This window comes from Prionailurus viverrinus, chromosome X (genome assembly GCF_022837055.1).
Source record: "Prionailurus viverrinus isolate Anna chromosome X, UM_Priviv_1.0, whole genome shotgun sequence".
NCBI lineage: Eukaryota > Metazoa > Chordata > Mammalia > Carnivora > Felidae > Prionailurus > Prionailurus viverrinus.
The window spans coordinates 8,180,937-8,198,931 of record NC_062579.1 but is presented as its reverse complement, the minus strand read 5'-3'; the positions used below and the strand labels follow the sequence as shown (position 1 = coordinate 8,198,931).

The window sequence follows — 17,995 nt, the reverse complement described above, 5'->3', positions numbered from 1 at the left end:
TTTATTTGTTGACTTTTTTTGTCTTAACTTTCCAGACTCACTCACTCCAGAGTTTGTTACTCTCAAGGTCAGGAAATCCTTCTCAGTACCTCATCAAAACCAGTAGTTATGGGGGCACCTGGGTGGCTCAGTCGGTTAAGCGTCCGACTTCAGCTCAGGTCATGATCTCACGGTCCGTGAGTTCGAGCCCCACGCCAGCCTCTGTGCTGACAGCTCAGAGCCTGAAGCCTGCTTCGGATTCTGTGTCTCCCTTTCTCTCTGACCCTGCCCCGTTCATGCTCTGTCTCTGTCTCAAAAATAAACAAACATTAAAAAAAATTTTTTTAAAAAACCGCAGTGGTTATGCCATAATCTTTGTGTTAAATTTTTAGGACAGACATCATGGGTAATTTTCCTGTGAAGGTTGCTTCATCTACTTGGAAGACTATTTAAAAACCCCTTCCAGGATTTAAAACCCATTTTTTGGGGAAAAATGTCCATCTAGAATTGGGTCTTGAAATCAAGAAGTTAAGCAAAGGCTGCTTTAGGCATCCTTGGGGATAAGCCTGTTTTAGGGATCCCCCAATCATTTAGTAATGCAACAGGGAGCACCTATTAGCACAAGGAACTCAGGGACAGAGAAAGACAATCAGGCAATAATGAAAAACAAAAAAACAAAAAAACCCAAACTAGGAAAACAGTATCTCCTTACCTCTAGGCCTAGTAGTGAAGCTGCTGTCTTGCTATTGTTCAATGGTACCCAACTAAATAAGCGCAGATTAACTCTGTTCGGGGTCAAAGAATCTGAATGTAATTTTGCTCTCCAGTGATCTCATTTCCCTATGAATGATACTGCTTTTAAGACATTCATAAGATGCTCCCCGTCAAAGTGTCAGTGGGTTGTCATAAAACACTCTATTTTGGTGTTTTTGATGATTGCCAAAAATATCTGCAAATACACTATTTGATAAATGTAAAACTAACACTTATGCAGGGCACAGTATATTGTTGAGGTTAAATTGAACGGCTTACCGTTGACAGACATTTCTTTCCTCCACTGAAAACTCTCATCAAGCATCTTCAGTGTTTCATCGACATTATTATGCCTCCAAAGTAAGTAACTTTCAACCCAGTTATCATCTTGTTGTAGCCTTTCAACATCACGTGGATCATATTTATCTGACTTATCTAAGGGAAAACAATAATAAATGGCCAAGTCAGATAAATTCTGCACTGAGGAATACCAAACGCTAATGCCAAAGGAGAAGAAAGATGTACAAGACAACGCTAAGCTCCAGAAGATAGCTACTTTAAGGGTGCAGTTCAGATGAAAATGCAGTTTAAAGGATTGATGGCATTTGTAATTGAGAGGAGAATAAAGTTATCCAAGGATGGCAAGTTTACTTTAAATGTGCCACAGTAGAATTAAAAAATAAGACCACAGTCAAATATTTTTTCTGTTTAATTATGTTACCTGAACTTGAAATCCTTACCCTAGTCAATGAAAAGATGAAGTTTTTTATGTAAAGAAAAAAATTGTGCTTAAGAAGACATTTGTTTGGCAATGCTTGTTGAAAAAATGAAATACAAAATGGAAAACCGACCACGTGTGCAGCAGTCAACGTTTCCCATCATTGACTGGAGTAACTGTTTCCAGTAATTTCCCATCATCCACCTGCACATGTGCTATGGTATCTTCCACATTTTGGTCCATTTTTCTGTAACTGACCCGTGTCTCCTCACAACCACCTATGCACATCCAGGTTCTGCCATTCTGCAAGACTTCTTTCAAATGCTTCCTCTTCCACAAAAATTTCCCTGAGCCCAGAAGTAATTCCTTCCCTCCTGGGAACAGCTACAGGACTTAAACTGGGCTTTTTTTTTTAAAGGCACTTAGCATGTTTTCGTTCCGATCAGAGTTACTGGCATACATGCTGTATCTTCCCACACAGGGACTGTGTGTAGCAGCACCATCTATCCATTTTAGGAGTCCTCCAAAGCAGACTACACTGGTGCCAATGAAAAGGCCTCCAGGAAACATTTGTTGAGCGAATCTGTTCCTTCTCTATTTTTATTATCTCAGCTAATGGTACCCTCCCAGGGGCCCAAGTGAGAACTTCAGAAAATTCCCTGGCTCCTTCATCTCCATTTTTTTTTTTTTTTGCATCTGGTTAGACTCTAAGTTTTATAGATTCTCTCTCCTCGCTATTTGCTCTGCCTTATTTCAAGTCATCAGAGATAACAGCCGAAAGGGCAGGAAAATACAAAGTGCATTCAAAGACTCTTCCTTGAGTCTCAATTTCCTTATCTTTAAACTGCTTTAGACGATCACAAGGTTGTGTGAAGATCAGATGAAAAGGTATACGAGAAAGTACTTGGGAGCTTAAAGCACTATAAAATGCAAGATTAGACCATAAGCCATGCACTTGTACAGTGTCACCTTGGAGGTGGTTTTCAATATCTGGACTCTATTTTTCTAATCTATACAATGACCGGTTCTGTAGTAGGTAAACTTTGGAAAATGCTTTTTAGCTCTGCTACTCAAAGATTTGTCAGTATTCAAAGTACAAATTTTCTTTAGTTCTGATTTATAAACATGAGCCGGATATGAGAATTTACATGGTTTAGCCTCAAGAGGCCCCTGCGAGCAGGTGTCCCCTGAAGAAGCACCATCCAGTCCGGCCACTGGACAGCCCTCTCCACTCAACCAATACAGTGTTTTCCCTGAAATGACAGGCTGACTTCTTCATTTCCAAGAATATTTCTGCCAAATACCCAAGTCTGAATAACTACAGTTTACTCGCCATGAAAAATGTGACTAATTCAGGTGGCAACTCGAACGCGTAGGAGTGGTTAGTGTGTGCGGCCCAATTTTGTCACACAGAACGTGAAAAGGACATGTACTGAGGGGCCAAGCCTTAATAAAGTTGACCGCTTCATCAGGGACTTTCTAAAACAAAATTGGCTTCTGCTTTTTTTTTTAAATTGCGAGCACCCACAATGAAGACTCCAATGACCCCTCGTCTTGATGGGCACTGAGGAGCCAGCACTTTTGCCCATCACTGCTTCTGTGTAATCAGCTCAAATGTCAACAAAGTGATAAAGACACATGGCTTCTCAGTATTGTTATAAAAACAGTTGTGACCTCACAGGTTCCTGCAGAGTCGTAGGCATCCCCAAGGGTCCAAAGACTAAACTTAGAACCACTTACCTAGAACAATGTGGCAAGCGGTAAAAACTCAATAAATATTAGCCGCGGGGCGCCTGTGTGGCTCAGTCTGTTAAGCGTCTGACTTCGGCTCAGGTCATGATCTCGCAGTTCACGAGTTCGAGCCCAGTGTCGAACTGTGTGTTGACAGCTCAGAGCCTGGAGCCTGCTTCGGATTCTGTCTCTCCCTCTTTCTCTGCCCCTCCCTTGCTCATACTCTGCCTCTCTCTCTGTCTCTCTCTCAAAAATAGATAAAACATTAAAAAAAATAAAAAAATATTAGCCATAATAAGAAGTATAAAACATTATTGTTATTATCATTATTACTACCACTGTTGCTATTACCACTAGGGATACCATAAAAGAGACAGTGCCTGTTACTACGAAATTTAAAACGGACTGCTTTTGAATAGCTTTTAGGGATGCAGGTCTCTGAAGTTAGAAATCTCTATGTTAAAATGACTTATTATCAGAACATGTATTTGCTTGTGAAATGCTTGTTCAGTATTTACCCCTAGACAGACGCAGACAAGAGAGAGCAAGGAAAAGATGCAGAAGGAAAAGATTGGGGAGGGGGTCCCGTGGTGGTGGTGGGAGGGAGAGACGTGGAAAAAAAGTCCAGCCAGAAGAGGACAGAGAGGAGGACTGAGGCAAGAAGGGAGGAGAGAGAGAATGAGAGAGAAAAAGAGAGTAACCTGGGCATTCAAGGGAAGGAAAACCTGGCCTGGGACTGCAAGGCCACGTGTAATAAGTGTGTTGATGACAACATAATTTGCTGCTTTCAAATACTGCACCCGGGCAACTGAACCTGCAAGTGTGAGGTAGTTTTCAGAAAACTAGTCCTCTGGCAAAAAGAGACATTACAGGAATAAACTAAAGATGTACACTCAAAAGGAAACTACAGCTCCCAAAACACATATTTGTGTACGCACATGTCTGCCCCCCACCTACTCAGGACACTGTTTTGAGAGACTTTTACCTCTTGATAATTAAAACATAAAGAGGAAGAAGAGATTAGTTTTATATACATACATGTACGTATACATATGTATTCCCATAATACCTTTCATCTTTCTGTGAACCACTGAAAACTTTCATCGCAAACCAACATTAATCTTGGGTGGTGGGTTCTATTTATTTATTTATTTGAGAGAGAGAGAGAGAGAGAGAGAGAGAGAGAGAGAGAGAGAAAGTACACACACTCGAGCAAGGGAGAAGCAGAGAGAGAGAGGGAGAGAGAGAATCCCAAGCAGGCGCCGCACTATCAGGGCAGAGCCTGACACAGGGGCTCAATCTCATGAACCACGAGATCATGACCTGAACCGAAATCAAAGAGTCAGGCGCTTAACTGACGGAGCCACCCGGGCACCTCTAAAACTGTGTTTTAAAAGTTAAAAAACATGAAAAAACGTCTCGCCAGATTCAGTATACAGGGCAGAGTGATGGAGTCTGAAGACCCATGCTACTAAAACTACGTAGAGGGACCGAGCCAGCCGCTCTAGGCCTGATTTTCTTCTCGGTGAAACAGAGATGAGGTCTGTCTACCCATCGTCCTATGAAGATCAAGAACATCCCCCAAAGTTTAAATAATATATAAATGAATTGTGATTAATGTAAGGTAGAATTATACCCATGAATAGAAGACTAAATTCTCACTGACCTATTAGTCAGTTGAGAAAATCTTAGAAGTATACTGTAGTGATTATAAATGTGCCTGCAGTTTAGATAAAGGTTGGAAAAAATACAAAAGTATTCTGATAATGAAAACTAGAGAACAGTGATGAACTGGACAGCATAATGATGTTCAAAAGCAGCAAATACATAGCTGTGAAACATTATAGTAATTTAGAACCTCTTATTTCTCCAGGACTTGGAGCACTGACCAACTTGAAAGTCCTGGTAGGGCCCTGGAATGGCATCTGTATTAGCTGGACCATTTCTACTGGCTGGACTGCGTTAATGTCAACAATGGGAGCCATCAAGCTGAAATAACAAAATATTCCCTTAAGGCCATCCTCTGTTAGTAGGCCGCAACCTACCCTAAATCTCTGCTTTCCTATGAAGCTATGTGGTGAGAGACTGAGAAGCAGGTGATCTCTTAAAAAAGGGATTAAGCCACTGGCCTACACCAGTAATTCTCAAACTTCAGCACCAGTCAGGATCACCAGGGGGGCTTGTTTAAAAAGGAATTATTGGACCCCACTCCCAGAGTGCCTAATTCATGGGTGGGAACCAAGACTCCATATTTGTACCAAGTTCATACAGGATGCGGACACTGCTGGTCCAGAGACCAACATTTCAAGAACCACCAGTCTATTACAGGTGAGGGCAAGCTTTTGGTAAAGGACTAGATGGTAAATATCCAAATACCTTAGACTTTCAAGGCCACAGATGGCTGCTGTTGCTGCTTTTTTTTTCCCCAGCAACCCTTTAAAAATACAAAAACCATCCTCAGCTGGAGGCCTATAGAAAAAACTTTGGTCTGTTGTAGAGAGGGGAGGAGCTTTCTATCTTAGATGAGATATACCTTCGTTTATTTATTCAGGTCTTCTTTTGATGTTTAGTAATATTTTATAATTTTCTCAAAAAAAGAAAAAATGTTGCAAATGTCTTCTATTAGATTTAGAGGTTTCTGTGTTGCTACCTTGAGCCAATAATAACAAGAAAAGCAAACTTCATACCTCTTATTTTCCTTGCCATACTGATAACTAGGTTATTTTATATACTCTAGAATTTTAGAAATAATAGTGAAGATCACTGTCTTGCCCTTGACTTTACAGGAAGTATTTTCAAGTTTCACAATTAAACATAACATTTGCTGTAGGTTTTTAGAAGATACACTTACAGAAAGTTTTCCTTTGCTAAAAGTTTTGCCTGCTTTATATAAAGTTGAATTATAGCCAGTGTGGTTTCTATCTTTATTGAAATAAACAGTTTCCCTCATTTTGTTAATGCATACATATTTGTATTTGCTCAAATAAGTATGGAAAAAAGAGAAAACAAATTCAGTTAGATCAAGGGAAAAGGGAAGGGACTGATGAGGCACATGAGGTGAAAGATGTCTGATGTTTACCTTTTTTTTTATTTTGAGAGAGAGCACATGGGAGGGGCAGAGAGAGAGAGAGAGAGAGAGAGAGAGAGAGAGAGAGAGGGAATCCCAAATAGGCTCCTCACTGTCAGCATGGAGCCCAAAGCAGGGTTCAAACTCACAAAACTTGAGATCATGACCTGAGCCAAAATCAAGACTCAGATGCTTAACCGACTGAGCCACCCAGGTGCTCCACAATGTTTACCTTTTTATGTGATTTTTATTGGTGAACTGTACCTAGTCAAAAATTTTATTGGAAAGCATTTTTTTAATGTGGTAAATTCCTCTGCTGCATTTTCTGATCGTGAATCATCTTTGCATTCCTGGGACCAGCAAAACTGCTTGGGCCTCATGTGTACGTGTGTATCTCTGTGATGGGGACAGTGGTAGAAATCTATGGCTCCCAACTCAACTTCTTGAATACTCACTGATCTATTTATGTTTTTTACTTCTAATTGAGACAATTTGAGGTCATTTTTCTTTTCTCCAGAAAGCTTTGCACTTACTCTAAGTTTTATAACTTACTATGATAAGGCTGGTGATTGTATTCTCTCAGGATTTTTAAAAAACTCTCCACCACATCTATAATTGTCTGCTGTTTGCTCCCAGTGTAAGTCTTTGCATTCATCCCTTTCTATTAATCAGTCATCCTAGGTTTGTCTGTTTCACCAGTCCTTTCAAAAAAACAGCTTAGGGCACCTAGGTGGCTCAGTGGGTCTGACTCTTGGTTTTGGCTCAGGTCATGATCTCCAGGTTCGTGGGTTTCAGCCACGCATGGGGCTCTGCACTGTCAGCATGGAGCCTGCTTGGGATTTTCTCTCTCTCCCTCTCTCTCTCAAAATAAACAAACAGACATTAAAAAAACCCAGCTGAAGTTTATTCTACTATCTTCTTTCCTATACCATGAATATCTGCTCCTATTGCTTTCCTTCTACTTTCTCTGTAAATTTATTCATGTTCATTTTGTAGCTCCTTGAATTGAATCTATTGCTGATTTTTATGGGGGCCTTGTTTTCTAATGAATGAATGTAAGACCACAGATATTCTGCTCAGCTTTAACTATTTAATAATTTCCATTGTGATATCTTCTTTAACCAATGGTTATTTAGCAGAGGTAAGAATTACACACATTACTGGGAAGTTGTTAACCCGTGGGTTATTTAAAGGTATGTTATTTTCGTTTCCTAACATATGATTTTTGAGTACCTGTTTGACTTTTTTTCTTTTTCTCTTGTGTTTTTTTGGGGGCTGAAACCCGGGATTTGTGGCTTCTAACATAGTTGCCTAATGGCATAAAAACACGGTGCGTGTGATCTAGCTGCTTTGGAATTTCTGAGACTTCCTTTATGACCTAATATGTGGTGAATGTTTGCAAAAGCTGCAAGAGAACAAATATATTTTCTTTTTTTTAAGTTTATGTATTTATTTTTGAAAAAGAGAGCACAAGGGAGGAAGGGACAGAGAGAGGGGGACACAGAATCTGAAGCAGGCTCTAGACTCTGAGCTGTCAGCACAGAGCCTGACGTGGAGCTCAAACCCCCAAATTGTGAGATCATGACCTGAGCCGAAGTTGGGTGCTTACCGACTGAGCCACCCAGGTGCCCCTATATTTTCTAAAGTATATATATTCTCTATTGGCCAGGAGAGACTATACATTTATACACACACATATACATGTATGTATCTATGATCAACTTTGCTCGTTGTGTTAAATGAAAGTCTAAAGTCTTGGGGAGCCCAGCTGGCTCAGTCAGTAGAGCATGTGACTCTTGATCTCTGGGTCATGAGTTTCAGCCCCAGGTTGGGGGTAGAGTTTGCTTAACACAACAAAAAAAACATTTTTCATAAAATCTAACATCTTAAGGCCTTCGTGCCTGCTTGTTCTGTGTATTTGTGAAAGGTTTGTTAAAACCATTCAACATGTTTGTGGATTTCTTGAATTTCTCTCATAATTCTGGGAGCGTTCGCTTTATGTATTTGAAGGCTATATGGTGAGACACTATTTTATGTTGTTAATTCCTAAATGCAATACCTTTTCAGGGTTCCATTTATCAACAGTAGAATCCCTTTTGAAATGTACTGATGTTTTTCATTCTAAATATTTCATCTAACAAAAGTGCAGCCAACACAGTATCACTTTTGGTTAGTATTTGTTTTGGACACTTTTTTCCATCTCCTTATTTTCAAGTTTTCTGCATTAATTTTAATAAATTTAATAAATTTAGTGTTTTGTAAGTAGAATGCAATTAAGATTGTAAAAATCTGCTCTGTTAATAAGTATAAATTGGTTTACATTTATGGTAAGGTGATAAAGTTGGGGTTATTTTGCTGTCTTACTCTCTTTTCTAGTTCCTACGCTGTTTTTCTCCTTTCACACTTCCCGCTGGAGAGATTCACCTTTTCATCCCTCCATAGCTTGGAAATTAAATATTTATTTCTGGAGCTCAGTGGTTACCCTTATTTGAAATATTCACATTTTATTGACAAAATCTACAGTTAATTATCTCTACCTTCCTTCTAAATAATTCAAGTCCTTCCAACCTCCCTACACCTGCTAATACTGTTAAAAATTTTTTTACTATTAACATTTAGTTTTTTTTTCTTTACGGATTTACTTCTTTGCTTTTCGTTGTTTCTGGATCTTTCTGCCTCTTTCTGGGTTCTATATTCTTATTCATGAAGTAGTCTAGTAATTTTTTATTAGAGATGGACTGTCATTCTTTGCATATCCTAAAAGAATTTACCCTCACCTTTGACTAAATATTCTAAATGGGCAGTTACCTCCCTTAGCATTTTCAGGAAATTATTTCACTGTTACCTGGCATTAACTGCTGCTGAGGAGAAATCAAATAGCAGTCTGATTTCTGTTCCTTTGCAGACAATCTGTCACTTCTTTCTGGTTGTCTGATTTTTTTTCTTTGTGGTGTTTTGACAGTTTCACTATGATATGCCTAGGGAATAATTTCTTTTTCCTTCATGATGCTCAGATCTTATTATGCTTTTTTAACCTGAGGATTTATTGTTGTTTTAAGTTTTTTGAGAGAGGCAGAGAGAGAGAGAGAGAGAAAGAGAGAGAGAGAGAGATGGAGAGAAAGAGAGAGTCCCAAGCAGGCTCCACACTGTCAGCGTGGAGCCCAATGTGGGGCTTGAACCCACAAACCGTGAGATCGTGACCTGAGCCGAAATCAAGAGTCGGATGCTTAACCGACTAAGCCACCCAGGTGCCCCACACCGGAGGATTTAATGTCTTTTTTAAACTCTGGCAAACTGTCAACTATTTTACCTTCCAACAGCACGGTCTCTTTTTCCTTCTGGAAGTCCTATTAAATGTATATGGGGTTTCTCATGTCTTTTATTTTCTCTTACACAGTTCTGATTTTTTTTCCTCCAATGATGTGGGTATAAATTGCCTGTACAATAACTTAAAAACTATCTATGAATGTCCTATGTCAGTGAATATATAGCAGTATAATGGGAAAAGAAAATCTTCTGCAAGTCATGGCCCTACTACTATATATATAGTAAATAATATATATATTATATATATATAAAGTAACTAATTATATATACATATTATATATATAAAGTATATATATATTATATATAACTAACTATATATATATTATATATATAAAGTAACTAATGTCAAACACGTTCTATACATACATGCCAAATCTCAAAGGTCAACACAAATTCTGCTGAAAACAGTTTGGATTGAAATGTAGCAAATTTTTGTCCTCCCTTTCCTGGATGAACAACTGCAAGGGGGAAAAAATTATAATTTCTGTGAGCTCTACTCCATCTCCTTGAGATCTAATCAAACCAAACTCGAATGAGAGATTAAAATTTTCAGCGATGAAAAATCATTCATGCACTCCACCACCCAGAGGACACAGATTTGGTAAACAGACCCCTCTTTGCATGCAAGCTTTTCAAATAGTTGACTAAATACAAGTGACATGTTAGGAATGACAATGTACTAGTCATAATCTCTAAAGGTGCATAATCTCACTAAACATTTGGGATGAACATATATGAAGAAGAGAAGGTATCAACAACTTAAAGAGATGAGTTAAAAAAAAATATTTGCCAAGCACTGATCAAAGTTATTACTGAGAATAAAGATTCACAAATCAGCTGGTCTATCAATTCCCTACCCCATCACCCATTTACCGCTCAAGTCTCCCTGCAAAGTTACAACCTTATATTCTCCATGACAGGGGCTTGGTATTTTTAGATATGGAAAACAAGGACAAAAATTGACAAACTCTTAAAATCTTTTCCTCTTATTCTGATCATGACAACGTTAAAATGTTAACCTTGAGAATGTTATAAACGTGGAACAAAATTTAAGAAACTTCAAGTGTCTATCTGCCTACCTTTTAAAGGCCTCCACTCTTGGAGGTTAATACATAACTCATTAGTTATGAGGACTAATTAATCTGTGGTCTCCCACCATATGCTAGCTCGAAATGGAGCTGGGGTATTGCAGATACAAAGATTCTCTCTCCCTCTCTTTCTCACCCACCCACCCCAAGAAATTCGAAACTAATCTAGAGATAACTTATTGAAATTAGTGAGAGCTGGTAAGGTTTTTTTTTTTAATTTTTTTTAACGTTTATTTATTTTTGAGACAGAGAGAGACAGAGCATGAACAGGGGAGGGGCAGAGAGAGAGGGAAACACAGAATCTGAAACAGGCTCCAGGCTCTGAGCTGTCAGCACAGAGCCTGACGCAGGGCTCGAACTCACGGACCGTGAGATCATGACCTGAGCCGAAGTCGGACGCTTAACCGACCGAGCCACCCAGGCGCCCCATGGTTTTTGAATTCAATATCAATGTAAAAAAGTCAAATGTACTTTCTGCTAACCAGAAACAATCATTTAGAAAATTCTTAAGAAATACCATTTAAACAACCACAAACACATAACATGTAAAGTATCTGGGAATAAATTTAACAAAAGTGACTTAACTTCTATGGAGAAAATTATAAATCTTTCAACAAGGAAGTGTTTAGCAGAGATATACCACGTTCTTAGATAGGAAGACCCAATCATGATGAGGTCAAGTCTCCCAGAACTGGTCTTCTGATTTAACACAATTTCATTCAAAATGCCAATGTCAGTTGTGGGTTTGTTTGTGTTTTTTTACAGAAACATGATAGGCTGATTCTATAATTTACATGGAGGAACAAAGGGCCAAGAAGAGCCTGAAGAAGTGATTTTCACAGAAGCAGAAACCAAATGGCCCATAAAGATAGGAAGAAATGCTCAATCTCACTGGTACTCAAAGCAAGGCAATTAAAACCACAATGAGCTATCCCTACACCCTAATCAGATGGGCAGCAATTAACAACAAACACACACCAAATTGTAGAGTGGGGAAAAACAAGGGCATTCACAAACTGCTGGTTTAAATGAAAACCGGCGCAATCACTTTGGGAAACTGTTCAGCATTACCGAATAAAGTTGAACAGGTGCCTCATCTATGACCCACACATTTTGCTGTTGGGCACAAACCCTAGAGCAGAAAGTTCTCAAACTTCACGGTCTCAGGACCCCTTTAATACTCTTGAAAATAACTGAGGGCTCTAAAGAGCTTTTTAATTTATGTGGATTATACGCGTAATTACTCCATTAAGTATTAGAACTGAAAGTTTTACACATGACAACACAAAAGCACATGTTCTATCAGCTGTCAGAGCAATGACATCATCACATGCCATGTGACCTCTGGAAAATGCCACTGTATGCTTGTGAGAGAAGGACAGTGAGAAAGGAAAATGATGTTTTGGTGTTATTGTAAAAGTAGTTTTGAATTCTCAAGCTCCTTGAAATGCTCTCCAGGAACTACAGTTCCTGGGCCAACTCTGAGAACTGATGCCTTAGAGAAAGTCTAGGCATCAGAGATCTTTAAGACTCTTTGGGCTGCCTGCGTGGCTCAGTTGGTTAAGCGTCCGACTTCAGGCCATGATCTCGAGGTTCGTGAGTTGGAGCCCCGCGTCGGGCTCTGTGCTGACAGCTTGGAGCCTGGGGCCTGCTTCGGATTCTGTGTCTCCCTCTCTCTCTACCCCTCCCCTGCTTGCACTCTGTGTGTGTGTGTGTCTCTCTCTCTCTCTCTCTCAAAAATAACCATTAAAACATTTTTTTTAAAAAAGAATGTTTGGAGCAGCACTGCACATAGTAGCAAAACTTAGACACAACCCCAAATCCATCAACTGGTATTTTCATTCCATGCACTATTACACGGGTATAAAAAGGACTCAAGCACACTTACGTTTGATAATACGGATGACTCGTGAGTTAGAGAAGCGAGTCATGGAGAAATACATTCATCTTCTAGAGTTTAAAAACAGGTAAACTTAATAAAGGGCTGATGTGGAATACGTCACAGGTGGTAAAGCTAATGAAAAGCAAGAGAATGAATAACAGCAAATGCAGGACAAGCAGCCGCCCCTGAGTGGCAGGGCTGGGGGTACACAGGAAGTTCTGTTTCTTTGGCTGAGTGGTAAGTGTATAGGTGTTTACTCTATTCATGATTTATACAATCTGTACTTAAAAGAGATTTCAAATTATAAAAAATAATAAGCCAAGACAGGGGCGCCTGGGTGTCTCAGTTGCCTAAGCATCCAACTCTGGATTTCGGCTCAAGTCATGATCTCATGGTTTGTGAGTTAGAGCCCCGCGTCAGACTCTGGGCTGACAGTGCAGAGCCTGCTTGGGATTCTCCCTCCCTCCCTCCCTCTCGTTCTACCTCTCCCCAACTTGTGTGCATGCATGCGCTCTGTCTCTCAAAATAAACTTAAAACAATAAGCTAAACAAAACAAAAATTAAAGGACTAGAAAATTATCGGAAAGAAAATTATTTAACAGCAATGAAAGAAACCACAAAGGAATGGATAATTTTGAATACATTCAAAAAATGAAAAAAGTGAAAGTGAAACAAACAAGTCCAAACCAATTTTAAAAGCCATAGTGATGAAAAAAAAAATTGAAACTACAAATCGATGTAAATATATGAAAAGTAGGTTACTCTCACTAGTAACCAGATGCAAACTAAAATAACCATCAGTTAAGAAATGATGACACTACACATGGGGAAGGCTGTGGGAAGACTAACACTTTCACACGTGGTGGTGGGAATAAATCTTGGTGTGACTTCTGGGGAGGAAAAGTTAGCACGCAGATGAAGTGTCTTAAAAACAGTCACACTCTTGAAACCAATAATTCTACTTCTAGACATGAATCTTAAGGAAGCCACCTGAACTACCGTACAAAAAGCTGTATTAACAACTGGAAAGAATCTACATATCCAAATAGGGAGTACTGAAGATAAAAGAAAATTATCTTTTACTTAGGGGACTAAGTATTAAATGCTTACTTCATCCATATGGGGAAATAAATTTGATCATGTCAATAAAACAATGCAAGCCCTAAAAGTACACACACAATAGCCTTTTAACTACTTTTTTAGTGCATGGAAAAAAAAGACCAGAAAAAAACTGCATCTACTGTTAGCAGAGCCATCTCTGGATGGTAAGCTTATGGTATGACTTTTTGGTATGATCCAAATTCATTTAAATAAACTCACACATTTGGGAAGTCAAGAAACAAAGCTAAAATAAGAAAACCCACCAACCTTTCAAATGTTCTCCAAACTCACTTGGGTACACACACTTTGCTTTTGTTCAAGGCTCTCCATGGTACATTCCCACTGTTTTTAGCGGATGTGCTCACCACCCCCCCCCCCCGCCCCCCGACTAAAGCTCATCAAAGCGGACTTCCCATGGCTTCCCCAACATGCCCTGCGCCTTCTCACTACAGCTCAGACTATTTGATCCATCTGGATCACTTTCTCTACCGGGCCAAGTTCTACCATCTTCCAAAGTTCATGAGAAACACCACGTTTTCTATGAAGTTTTTTTTCTCACTTTGTGCTAACCCAATCACCCCGACCAGATGTGATCTTTTCCTTGTCTTTGACTTCTACAGAAATTTTAGCACCCTTATTCCTCTTGACACAATTTGCCTGAACTCTAATAGCCTGTTTTAACGCCTCTACTGGATTGTAAGTTCAGGAAGGGGCTCTATCTGTCTTCAGTTCTTTTTCTAATATTGACACACTGCTTCCCAGAAATAAGCACATAATGAGTATTTGAGGAACCAAATAAATTACTGTCACAAGGGAGTAGTCTCTTGCCTTGGCCACAAGAAGGAGGAAGACAGAACGGGAAACGTTTCTTATTTGAGACTTAGCGTGGAATTTCTCACAGAAACAATGACAGAAAAAAGGACCATTTGTAATGCATGAAACAATTATGGACTTTTATTCTTTTTGCCAGCCACAAATCTATCCATAATTGGTAACTTAATTTCCATGGAAACAAAAATGTGCTTGGAATTCCCAAGAACCTACCTCCAAAAGAGTTTCTGGAGTACAGCCAGTGCTTAAAGTGACATATTTGCAGATAATATTTTCCTTTAGGAAAAATATCACATTTGTTTGCTTAAGTCAGCCTTAAGTCTCTTCTGAAAACATTGCTAATGATAATAGGGTGAAATGAAAGACAGAGATAGAAGTGCCTGTTCTCTAAGCACTTGAGTTAATTTCTAAAAAGTAAACCTGAAAGGGCAAACACAAGCAGATCAAAAACCCCTTTTTACCACTTTCCTACTTTTCCTTTACCTGATGCAGTATCTCAGGAAACTCAAACTTTAGAAAATCTTTAAAGATTTTTATTTTTCCTTTCCCGTGCAAGTATTTAAATTAATTGAATTAGTATTTACAACAGCTGTGCAAGATGCCCCACTCACACGTCACGTGTATTCACACATACCCAAGTGTGTATATTTAAGGACAAAACCCTGCCTATAAAGTGCTTTACTTTGAAATAATGCTTGTCTTTATGAAATGTATTGTGAAGGCTGTTCTTTGTCAGATTTTGGCGGGGGTGGGGAGCCAGTTCGGACTACTCATAATGCAGACTTGGATTAATCTCCCCATGTATACATTTAAGCATTGCTATATTGAGTATATATTGAAAACTGTGTTAGGTATACTGAGGTGAGTCAGACCCTGCCCTCCACGTCCACAGGTTGCCCTAGACCCAAACACATTCCATCAGACGAAATGAACAGTAAGCGAGTAAACAAACGAACATGATAATTACAGGTTATGGTAAGAGCTGTGAAGGAGACAAACAAGACAGGGAGGCTATTTAACAATCAGGAAAGGTCTCTCAGAGATATTTAAACCAAGATGGGAAAGAAAAAAAAAATGGTCCCATCCATACACACTATCTGGGCAAGAGCCTTCCAAACAAAGTGGAGAGCTCCCGAGATAAACACAGATTCAGTCTGTTTGAAGAACATAAGAGACACAGTGTGGCTGGTTGTGTTTTTCAAACTGTGGGTCGCATAGGTTGTGATGTCAATTTTGTGGGTCACTGCACCAGGGAGTCGTAGGTTTTCAGAATAAGTATTCTTGAATGAACTTTTGCTTCGGTTATGTGTTCATGCGTAGTAGATTGCAAGATGTGATATGTTTCTGACTGTGGGCAGTGGTGAAATCTGTACTAAGCGAAGAGAGTAGTTACGGATTAGGATGTGGGGGGCAGCAGCTACAGCATGCAGGGCCTTACTGTGTAGGCCACCATAAAGAACCGAGATTTTCATTCTAGACACAGTGGGAAGGTACTGAAGGGTTTCAAGTTGGGGAGTGACACGATCCAATTTGACATGCTGGTGTTGCCAAAGATTTTCACTGTAGTGAAATTGAGAAAACTTGAGCACAAGCCCAGGCCTAGCCACTAACACCAAGGATTTGGAGCAAATCACTTAATCCCTCTAGATATTTCTTCATTTTAAAAATGAGAAGGTTGGACCAAGATGACTTTTGAGATCTTGTCTATTGCTACATTTTTCTGACTACATACACACACACACACACACACATACATATCCTGCTTCCTCCTTTGGGTGAGTACATGGCTATTGGGGAGCCACGAGCACATTAGGTCAAGTTCTGGATTACTTCTTAAAACACTATAAACCATGTGACTGTAAGAATTACATCTCTACAGAAAGCAATTTTAGAATTATCTCTTTACTGGAACCAGCTATATTATTAGACATGAGATCTCTGGGCTAAAAGTGAATCGAGTGCTTTTGCAACTCTCTAGTGCAAAGTTTGGGATGTGAAGAAAATTGACAGGGAGGATGAAAAAAGATTTACTGACCAGGTTATTTGGAACACATTTCCTTATTTATTCTAGGTCATCAACTGACATTTAATGTAGGGCAGTCTAAAGTTGCAGAGAACCTCTGCTGAGCCCTCAAGATGCAGAAGCTTAACCCCTTCCACAGCAGTCAAAGTGATTATGCAGACAAAACAGTTGTTGAGAGCTTGCAATAGGTTAACCCCATGGTAGACAGTTTGATATATGCTTTTTCAGTTAATCCTAACGTAATTATTCACGTTTCACAGATATGGAAACCAGGGCTTAGAAAAGACAACTAAGCGATTAAGTGGCAGAGTCAGGATTCAAATACTTATTCCACGTTTATAACACATTATCCTGTAAGTTTTTAAAAATGACTGTACAAGGATTAAGCCATCAGTTTCAAGTATCTGGGACATCTGTTCAACCACATGAACACATAATATTCAACCAATGAATCAATTCTGGACTCACAGGTACTTTGCTAGGTACAGTGCGGGATGACAGAGAACTTGTTCCAGTACTGGAGGGTCTGTTCCGTGGGTAGCATACTGGGTAGTATCAAGTGGAATTAGGCCAAGTATCCAAGGAATTTGTATCCCCAATTAAGTACACGTGAATAGCATTACGGCAGTTTCCCCGTTTTTTTCTCTATTGTTGCTGGTGAAAGGTCAGCACAGAAACTGTGCACTGTACGGTGTCACCCGTGCCGTGGGCCTTGCAAGTGTCCTCCAAGTTCCATAAACTTGAGATGCTAGAAACTCACCAATTTCCAACTTACATTAACCCTTCAGGAAGCAATGGGCGTATCACCTGCCCCATTGGAGCCACCGTGCATGGGATGTTAGAAGAAAACCTTGGAAACGTGCAGGGCCTCATCCCTGTGAGGGTCGAAAGGGTCCCTAAAGCCTCCCACAGAGACGCACGCAACACCTTCGGAAAGTTGGGGACGCTCATTGCCTACCTGCCTCAACACCGAGAACGCGGTACCCACCTGTCACGTAATCAGCTTCGAATCTCCGTCGGGTCTCAGAGACGAGCTTGGCTTTATTCTGGGTGTGACACTGAAAGGGAGACACGAAGGGACGCTTAGACACCACGCACACCATCCCGCTTCCCTTCAGCCCAGCCCACCTGCACTTGGGGGCACGGCCCCCGGACTTCAGAGGAAGCTTCCGGATCTGGGGGGGGGGGGGAACGGCAGCAGTGCGGTCGGCTCCTCACCTCGGCCATGGTCGCGCTCGTGGACGTGATTTCGATTGCCGTGGCCACTTCCCCACCTGTCCGAATATCTCATCACTGGCCGGGAGGGCCGGGAGGTAGAGAGGGAAGGGCGGGAGGTGGAGACCGTCGCGTGACACCGGGAGGCGGGCGGAAGCGTCGCCGCGCTGCCCAATCTGATGCGGCCGCTTGGGTCTGGAGGCGGGACCAGGCGCTTAGCCTGGCTTTCCATTAGCTTCTGGTGCGGGCTCCGCTCCCTCAGACAGCCCCTGCACTGCGG

General features: G+C 40.3%; 1 protein-coding gene across 3 annotated transcripts in view; it reads right to left on the bottom strand.

The window, feature by feature from the left end:
- Positions 1-17,873, bottom strand: part of MOSPD2 (motile sperm domain containing 2) — a 54,278-nt gene extending 36,405 nt beyond the window's left edge. For 2 of the 3 annotated variants that reach the window (XM_047844214.1, XM_047844215.1), the window contains exons 1-3: positions 17,719-17,872; positions 17,489-17,558; positions 1,012-1,167 (exon numbers count right to left, since the gene is read on the bottom strand). In XM_047844214.1, coding sequence (XP_047700170.1) covers positions 1,012-1,167; positions 17,489-17,558; positions 17,719-17,727 — 235 coding nt within the window. In that variant the 5' untranslated portion in view covers positions 17,728-17,872. Of the gene's footprint in view, positions 1-1,011; positions 1,168-17,488; positions 17,559-17,718 lie in introns of all 3 variants that reach the window. The other variant, XM_047844213.1, reaches the window with a different exon arrangement.
- Between the last annotated feature and the right edge of the window lie 122 nt (positions 17,874-17,995).